At 34.0% G+C, this 9,206-nt stretch overlaps 1 protein-coding gene, 1 long non-coding RNA gene and 1 pseudogene across 2 annotated transcripts; 1 reads left to right on the forward strand and 2 right to left on the reverse strand.

Annotated features, from left to right (window-relative positions):
* Positions 1-503: 503 nt before the first annotated feature.
* LOC149230049 (uncharacterized) lies at positions 504-1,398 on the forward strand. Its single transcript, XR_016247987.1, has 2 exons — positions 504-1,005; positions 1,172-1,398. It is a non-coding gene; the product is annotated as an uncharacterized LOC149230049 (long non-coding RNA).
* Positions 1,399-1,874: 476 nt separating this feature from the next.
* Positions 1,875-2,367, reverse strand: LOC149230050 (putative ubiquitin-conjugating enzyme E2 23). The gene is made up of 2 exons (XM_089378838.1): positions 2,323-2,367; positions 1,875-2,229 (listed from the first exon to the last, which is right to left on the reverse strand). Exons 1-2 carry the CDS (start codon positions 2,350-2,352, stop codon positions 1,939-1,941), a joined length of 321 nt encoding a protein of 106 aa, XP_089234964.1. The 5' UTR covers positions 2,353-2,367; the 3' UTR covers positions 1,875-1,938.
* Positions 2,368-2,860: 493 nt separating this feature from the next.
* On the reverse strand, positions 2,861-4,196 carry LOC149230051 (putative ubiquitin-conjugating enzyme E2 38 pseudogene; annotated as a pseudogene).
* Between the last annotated feature and the right edge of the window lie 5,010 nt (positions 4,197-9,206).

Consider the following 9,206-nt stretch of genomic DNA (forward strand, 5'->3'; position numbering starts at 1 on the left):
ATGGATCTAAGGCTTGCAAGGCTGATCCAAAGAATTACAGACCTTGGAGACTCTTTCCAGAATTTGAATTTCTACCATGTGTTGAGAGCCAATAATAAGGAGGCGGACATTGAAGCTAACAAAGCAGCCCTTCTTATGGCTGGAGCTCTGCTCAGAGGCGGACTGGAAAATATGGGAACCAATCCCTTAATTTAGAAAGCTGTCATGTTTTATTGCCTACTGTTAAATCAGTTTGTTTGTATCCACTATCTTGTGAAAATCACTTATATTGACCACATAGTAGCAACAAAAAAGAGATGTGAAATAAACATAAATGTCACGGCCTTACAAGTTTATATGGTACTTCTGGAATTAGATCCACCTTTTGTAATCCACTCTTTTATATTAAGACCAAGTATCTAATCTAATATCCACTGCCAATTTTTGTAAAAAAAAAAAACTACTCTTTTTAATATCCATAAAAATATTTATATTTTTTTTACTTTAAGATATTCATTGCATATTTAGGCCGATAGGCCTTCCTTTGAAAGGGACCTTTCGTCGTCCTTTTCATTCTCGCGCTGACACCTGGCGACCTGACAATTAGCTTCGTCTTTTTTCAGCCTTCATTCTCATGTGACAGCTGGCGGAGTGGGCATTTTTTCCCGTGTTTGTTCAGCTGGCGGAGTGGGCATTTTTTCCCGTGTTTGTTCAGGAAACGACTTAGCCCTTAGCCGGTTTTTACGACACCTCGTTACCTGCATATACGGCTGGATTTGTTTAGATCCGTGAGGGTTTTCTGAAAGGAGGAGATTTTATTCATTCGGCGTGGATGCGTCTAGGATGGACCTGGTAGCTTTTCTAATATCCTTCCGACTGTACCAAGTTTGGAGCGGAACAGCCGTCTTTAGCAGTTTTTAGGCATAAAACAGCTGAATCGGATCAGAACACGCCAGCAACCTGTAGAACCGTTGCGGAACTGGAGATTTTGAGGCTTAGTTCAAGGGAATCCGGATCCTATTGAAGGTGTTGCAGTTTCGTTTACTTGCAAAAAGGGAACGAAAATCTGGAATTGTTGCCATACTGAGGATGCGCATGTATTCTGTGATCCATAGTGCGTTAATTTAATTTTTTTTTGCTCAGTTTTCACTGCTTTAAAATTTCTTTTCCAACTTTTTTATGTCAAAATCAGGTCAGGTCTAAACAGCAGGTGGAATTAAGGTGCTAAACTGAAGAAAGGCAGAATTAACAGACGAAACTGCCATCTCTTAAAGGCATCTCTGATAAGTTCTATTTCAGAACCCTGTTGTGTTTCCCTGAGTCTTTAAATGCCGAGGCGGATTAACACCGTGGAATTGAAGTTTTAACGCTTGAATGCGATCGCTACAGATCCAGTAATTGGATTATTTTTTTAACAAATACATCTTCCTATTCTCAGTTTTCATTAAATTATTTAGAGATAATGGCTCAAGAAAGCAAGAAAAGAGATCACGATGAGACTGGCTGCCAGCCTCCCGAAGGGCCTCTTCTGTGTGCGAACAATTGTGGATTTTTCGGAAGTGCGGCTAAATCTTAAAAATCTTATACATTCATTTAACCACCATCACATTTATAACAGAAAAAGATGAAAGTTTAAGGATAAGAATTACAGTTACTTACAGTTCCTCAGTTTTCTGAATAATTGTTCAGGGCGCATTTTTATGTTATTCTCTTTGCAAAATATTGTTTCCTGTGACTCAAGGTGTAGTTTATTTCTTTATTATGGTGGCTGTAATGATGGTTTCTTATCATTTGTATTCTTGAGATTATTGGACATGGTAAATTGATATTGGAATTGGATTTATGTCCATATCTGCAAATTTCTAAGCAATTGAGAGTTTTAGAAAACCACAGAATGCCTTTGAAATAATCCAGAGCATCAGATTTTTAATGGAATTTGTTCATCATTAATACATGCCCTCACAGTCCACCTAGTCCCTTGGATTCTTTGGCTATTGACTCCTGAAATGCTTGGCAATCTACTCCAATTTCGCTGAAGGCTGAAATAAGTTTAGGAACAATTTTAAGCAACATAAGCTTGAAGCCAGCAGAAGTAGTACTCTTATTGTCACACTCTGCTTCAACATTTGATGGCAACCTACAGTCTTCTGAAAGTAATCCAACTTGAGCCCCTTTCACATACGCATCACATGCACGAAGAATCCAATGACCGCGTTTTTGAAAATGCTCTTTAACAAACATTTCAAAATGCTGCACAAACGACAGTAACTCGATTTAAAATGATTCAGAAGAGAAGGGTTAAACAAGAAAATAATTAGAACTGAAAATCTTCCGAGATTCTACCTTTGGGGGGCTGCGTAGTATGTACAACATTGACTTGCATGATAGGAGGAAGAGTTTTCTTTGTAGGCTAGAGAGTCTTTCTCCCCTTTAGCTGAACCAAACTGTTTGTCATATTCAGGTTCATTAAAGTAAGGATTAGCATTTAGTACCAGTCCTTGAATGGAAACAAGGACTTGTAGAACGTTTGATAATGACGGATTCCACACTTCATTTCCCCTGCCTGTCCATGTGTTTAAAAGGCTCAGACACACTTTCCCAGTATCATACAGATTCGGATTCAAGGATAAGCCACCAGAATGGTAGTGTACTAACTACAAAATTAAAAACCAACATAAAGTGAAATGAGACCTCCATATTGAAGTTAAATACAAAACTTGATCTCAAATTCACTTTAAAATCAAACAGTTCTAATTAAGTACTTACAGGTGGTACGTCAGGATATTGGGATGGGAAATGAATATCAGAGAAGAAAAGCCCATCCTGATATGGAGTCCCAGCTGCTCCAACAATCACAGCCCTGAGCAAATCCATCCTATCCTCATAGATATGGAGTCCCAGCTGCTCCAACAATCACAGCCCTGAGCAAATCCATCCTATCCTCATAGATTCTCACAAATATTGTATCTGTCCAATCAATGCAAAATTTTTGTATTAGGATGGGACAGGAATAAATAGTTTGCATACAGAATGAGGATAAGAAAGCGATTCCTATAATCTATTCCCTAACAATCTATGTAAACATCATGATTTCCATCTAAAAAACCTGGTAAATTTTCTTGGAGAATGTTCCATTCCTGCTGAACTTTCTTCATCCAATTCCGCTTATTAATATGCTGTGAAAAAAAGTTTAAAAACTTCAATCATACACCATCACCATGGAAAAGAACATTGCTTTTGGCAACAAAAATCACAAAAAGGGATGAGAAGAGCATGCCCTTTAATAAATGTATACCTGGTTTGTTTCTTGGTGGTAGAAGTGATCCATAGGGTCCTTTACACTATCAAACTGTTTGAAGTGACCTAGGTCATGACAACTGCTACTGGGCAAACTATGCACTGTATTTTCCTCCCCTTTCTGTTCCATGTGCACTGTATCTTCCTCTCTTTTCTGTTCCATATGCCCTCCAGTTTTTGAATGCGGCTGTTAAAGTAAGTTTTTTGTGTAATATAAGGAGATATTTTTAGTCAGTTTGGGTTTTCTTTTGATTTCAAATGGTCATGTTGTCTGGTTTTAAGTTGCTCTGATTTGAAGAACACGTCAGATGCCGTTTTTTAATTTAAGGACAGATGAACACTGGCCATCAGCTGTTTGAAGGCTGCTTCTTGTCAGTGCTCTGATTTGTCTTAGGTAATGTTGTCTTAATTTCCAGTATTTTTAAGATCTAAATGCAATTTTTTTAATGAGAAATTGAATTAAAAGCAATTAAATTTAGAGCTTCGATATATCCATGAAAGGCTGCAATACTAAGGGTCTGTGCACTTATTTGAACAGTAGTGTGTTTTCATTCCCATTTTCTTCATTTTCTGGAAGCATATGATGTTATTTAGAAGCCCTATGAAGCATGTTAAATTGGTTCAAAGTTGATCTGATGAATCAATGGTCGGCTAAATCTTAAGTCTAAAAATGGCTTATATTCAGTATTCATTCACCTTTTATAGTTCTGGGATCTATTCAAATGTAAATTGGGAGAGACTCACACGACTGAGTGGTGTGGTGGAACTCTTGGTGGAACAAGATTTGTCTAGTGTGGTTTTGTGCTATTATTCAGGTTAATTCTGAAACAGATTAATACTTTGAAGGATGGGTCTGCAAGAAACTGAAGAATGTTGGACACTGACATACATGCCATTGACAATAAATACCTGAATTTTAGGGAGAATGCATGATTGTTTGTAAATGTTTTTCAAAGCAACATAATATAAGCCATGATTGTAATGTTGAGCAATGTTGATGATGTTTCAATATTATTATGTTAATTTGTGATTATTTAATATTCTTAGTTTGAATATTTGTGATTATTTCACCCTTCAATTACTAGCCAAACTCATCCAAACTCATCCTGGCCTTCATTTTTGTTATGGGGGTCCTTCATTTTTATGAGCTGAATACATATCTATAAATGCATTTTTTTATCATTTTTCCAATTTCCAATTTAAAAAATCTATCGGCCTCTTTTTGCACTTTTTAGGGCAATTGCTAGTGGTACCCCATTCAAAAATGACACATCCCACTGATTGATCATTGTGTTATATTGACTTTTCCATTTAAAAACAAATCCAAAAAAAGGCGCGCCATTAATGCGTTACCATTATCGTTCTGAATAATCATTCTATTTATATTGATTTTCCGATTTAACTGAAAAAAACGCACGCTATTAATGCGTTGGCATCATCCATTAATATCTATTATATCCATCCAAAAAAAACAACGCACGCTCTTAATGCGTTCCCATTATCCATTAATTTATATTTTTATATACATATATAATTCATCATCAACAAAATAAATGTCGTTTTATTTTTTTTATACGGGTGGGGATGTTTATCCTTTTTAGCTTGAGATTCATTGGATATTGAAAACCCACTCAATATCTGTCCTTCCTTTCTTTATTTGGCTGGGGAACCATCTATTCTTCCCTTCCATCCAAAAATAATAGAGAATTTGAACTGGGTTGTTGTAATATATATAAGAATAATTTAATTATAATATATATATATATATATTTATTGAAAATAGATTTAAAATAATTAGTTGTTTTTTTAATGAAATATTTTGGAAGTTTTTTTTGGTTTAATTTTTTAAAATTTGGCAGGAATTTATTGAAATCAAAAGTTTGATGGGTTGAGTTGTTTTTAATGAATTTTTTGTAAAGTTTTTTTTTGGATTTTTTTGGTCTAATTTCTCTAAAATCGGGCAGGAATTTATTGAAATTACAAGTTTGATAGGTAACCCCTACACAATCAAAGTGCCCTGGGGTTTTTCATAGTGTTGTATCCATATATATAGTCAAAAAAACTAGTTTAAATAACACAAATCAAAATTTCACATCAAATTTTCCAGCAAAATTCTAACACCAAAAAATCTAAAAATTCATACTAAAAACAACTCCTTAAAATAAAAAAATAAAAAATTTGATTAAAAACTTAAAAAATTTCTTAAAAAAGTGACTCTTCCGCATTCGAATCCAGGAAAAAAAACCAAATATATTATTTTGAATTTATATATTATATAAATCTTTAAACTTTAAAATAAAATAGACATGGAAAGTTCATGCGTTTCCTTTGCATGTGAATCATTAGTATAATTAAACAAATAACTAATTAAAATGAATGCGCGTATATATTTTCTAACAAATTTAATCATGGCATACGCAATCATCGTTCTTTAGTCAAAAAAATAATAAAATAAAGTAACAAAAAGTCGTGGAATCCTAAAGCATTTATATTTCACCATACCTAATATTTTCAATAATTAAATAAATTATTTAATGAAAGGCAATTTTGAAATTTTAAATTTTTTGGGTTTGTGGACGAGTCTATAATTAGGGTATTTAATTTGTCAAAGTTATTTGGAGATTGTATTTTAGATCACATTAATTTTAAGCTGAGTGGATGTTTTATCATGTCTCCTCTGCTAACACACGGCCTGGATCGCCTTGCTAACAAAACCTATCCTCAACAGATTGTACTAATAAAACTTAACCAAAATCTTAAAATATTAATTAAAATCCTAAATAATATATATTCCAGATCTTTAATAAATGAATATTCAAATATTTTAATAAATAAATATTCAAATATGTTATTGTATATCTTATAAATAATCTAATTATGACATATGCAATGACCATTCCTATTCTTTAATTAGTATAATTAAATTAGGAACTAATTATAATGAATGCACAGATATATCTACTAACAAATTTAATCATGACATACGCAATCATCATTCTTCATCTAAACTAAACTAATAAAATAAAGGAACAATATCTATCTTTATCTAATAATTATCATCGTGATGAAGCAACATAATCTATATTTATATAGGATAATTATGATCTTATATAAAAGCGCCGATAAATAAGTAATGTGCTAATAAAAGAAAGGTAGAGAATCCATTAGATTTGATACTTCAATATATGTTTGATTGTGGACAATCTTTATATTAATTTTAAAATTTATATAAAGGTGAGAGTTTATAAAAGAAGAATAAAAATATGTATTCGATAGATACCATATCATGTCAAATAAATAAATATATACCAATGCCAAAATAGTATATTGATGTCAAATAAATATATATCGATGCCAAAATAGTATATTGAACCTTGGATAATATAATATTATCACAACCAATATTTAAAGTTAAATATAATAATTGTATCATCATTAAGTAATATGACAATAAAGAATTGTCAATATTGGAATCTTGAATGGTTTATCATTTTTTAATGATATGTTTTTTTATATATTATTTTAAGATAAGGAAATATGTTATGAGTGGGTGAGTGGTATATATAAGTAATGAAGAGCATAAATTAAGTTTAAGAATTAATTTAATTTGTAAATAATATTATATTAGTACAATTATATTAAAAAATATTAATGTGGTTGATATAGTCAAAGATTTTATTTATATTTATTATTGATAAATATACCATTTGTATTTACCAAAAACACTATTACAATAAAAATATTATTATTATCATTATAATCAATATCATTATAATTATCATTATTATTTAATATTAAATGTTATTTATTATTATTTAATTTGAAATTATCTAATATAAATATAAACCCTAGGAATATGAACCCTTAGATTAATAAACTCTAGGGATTGATATTATAAACCCAAGAGAATGATAAACCAAAGGGATTAATACTAAAGCCTTAAGGGATTATAAACCCAAGGGATTATTACTAAAAAAATCCTAGGGTTTATATTCCCTTGGGTTTATAGTATTAATCCTTTGGGTTTATAATATCAATGCCTTGGTATATTAATCTAAGTTTTCATATTCCTAGGGTATAATATTATTCATAGGTTTATAATATTAATCCCTTATGTTCAATATAAATCATGGTCAACTAAGGGTTTATATACCTTAAATTTATAATATTAGTCCATTGGGTTTAATAATATTAGTCCCTTCGATTTATAATACCTTGGAGCGTTAGTATTAACCCTTGGGTTTATAATATGAATCCATTTGGTTTACTAATGTAAGGGTTCATAATCCCAAGGTTTAATACTAAAACCCCAAGGGATTATGAACCAAAGGCAATAATATTAACCCATGGGATAATAAACCCTAATAAAAATATTATAAACCCTAAAATAAACATGGTTGACAATGGTTGATTTTCATTTTGAGACAACCCTTGTCACAATGCAACGTTGGACCATGGTTGACCATGATCAACCATCTTTATTCAAGGGTTAATTATATTTATCTTATGGTTTATATACCTTGGGTTTATAATATTACTTCATTTGGGTTTATAATCCCTTAGGTTTAATAATAAAAATCTAAGGAATTATAAACCCTAGGGAATAATATTAAACCATATGGATTAATATTAATTATAAACCCTAATTTCCACTTTGCTGTGAATGGTTTAAGAATTTTTTCGCTCTGCGGTGAACCCTAGCGCGCGCAGCCTGCCGCCTTCGGCTTTCTGGTCTGCGCTCTCCCCCCGATGGCTTCTCCGGAGACTCCGCCGGAGGAGTTCGCCCAGCAACAGGCCTTCTCGGCTCTTGTCAGCTCTCTGCCGCCTCAACGAGATCGACCATCACTCTCCAAATTTGTTAAAAAATTAGAAGGACTTCAGGAGGTTTCCCTTCCTCCTTCTGTGCCTAGATTGGTTGCTCTAGCTTTGGCCGAGAAAGGTTTGATCGGACAATTCACTGGTCTTTGGCCCTCACCTAAAACTGTGCAGAGGTGGGTGGAAAGAAACTGGCTGGACAAAATACAAGGAAAAATTGCCATTAGATTCTGCGGGAAAGGCTACTTTACCTTTCACTTCGAGACAAAGAATGACAAGGATCTGATATTTCGCAACGGACCATATTTTATGGACTCCAGAGGTCTGTACCTAAACAAGTGGACTCCAGACTTCGACCCAGAGCTCAACATTCCTAATGCAGTTCTTGTTTGGGTTCGTCTCCCACATCTCCCATTACACTGCTGGGGAGATGACTCTGTAAGAGCCATTGGAAACGCAGTCGGCAAATTTATTGACAGAAGCGAACCAAGAGACAACATGCAAGCCTGCGCTCGTATCTGCGTCGAGGTCGATCTGGGCAAAGGACTTCCAGAAGCTATCAAGATCAAAGTCGATGAATGGTCACACATACAACAGCTCGACTATGAACAGATTCCCTTCAAATGTAAGGTATGTCATGAGTATGGTCATTTTTCCAATCGCTGCACTAAGATTATTAATGTGGATAATAATACTCAAGATCAGCAATGGGAAGTGGTAAAAAAAAAAAAATCTGCCCCTAGCCCCCCTTTACCCAACGAACCTGGTCCCTCATCTCTTAAAACCTCTGCCCATATCCAGTCTCCTCCGCCTCTCCCTCCTCATCTATCTCACTCCCCCGTTCTTGAAAATCCCCTTCATTCTCCTCCATCCACCAACCCTTTCCATATTCTTTCCCTCCCTGAAGATGATCCTTCCCCCTCGATCCCTTTCCCCTCGAACCCCTCTGCCCAACCCTCCTCCCCTCCTGAACAGTCCTCCTCCCCTCATACGAGTGCCCACCCCCCTCTCTTAACTGAACCTCTCCCTCCTAGAATTACCCGTAGCAACTCTAAGGATCAGGGTTCCTCCTTTGATGGACAAAAGAAGCCGGGAAGAAAGACTACAAAGCAGCA

Source organism: Pinus tabuliformis, chromosome J, assembly GCF_031772625.1.
Source record: "Pinus tabuliformis cultivar Carrire ecotype Pingquan chromosome J, CPIR1, whole genome shotgun sequence".
NCBI lineage: Eukaryota > Viridiplantae > Streptophyta > Pinopsida > Pinales > Pinaceae > Pinus > Pinus tabuliformis.

Bases quoted from the DNA above. Each gene is read 5' to 3' on its own strand.
- LOC149230050 (XM_089378838.1), bottom strand. From the start codon at position 2,352: ATGTTGTACATACTACGCAGCCCCCCAAAG. The intron at 2,230-2,322 runs GTAGAATCTCGG...TCGTTTGTGCAG, and splicing joins TACTACGCAGCCCCCCAAAG to CATTTTGAAATGTTTGTTAA.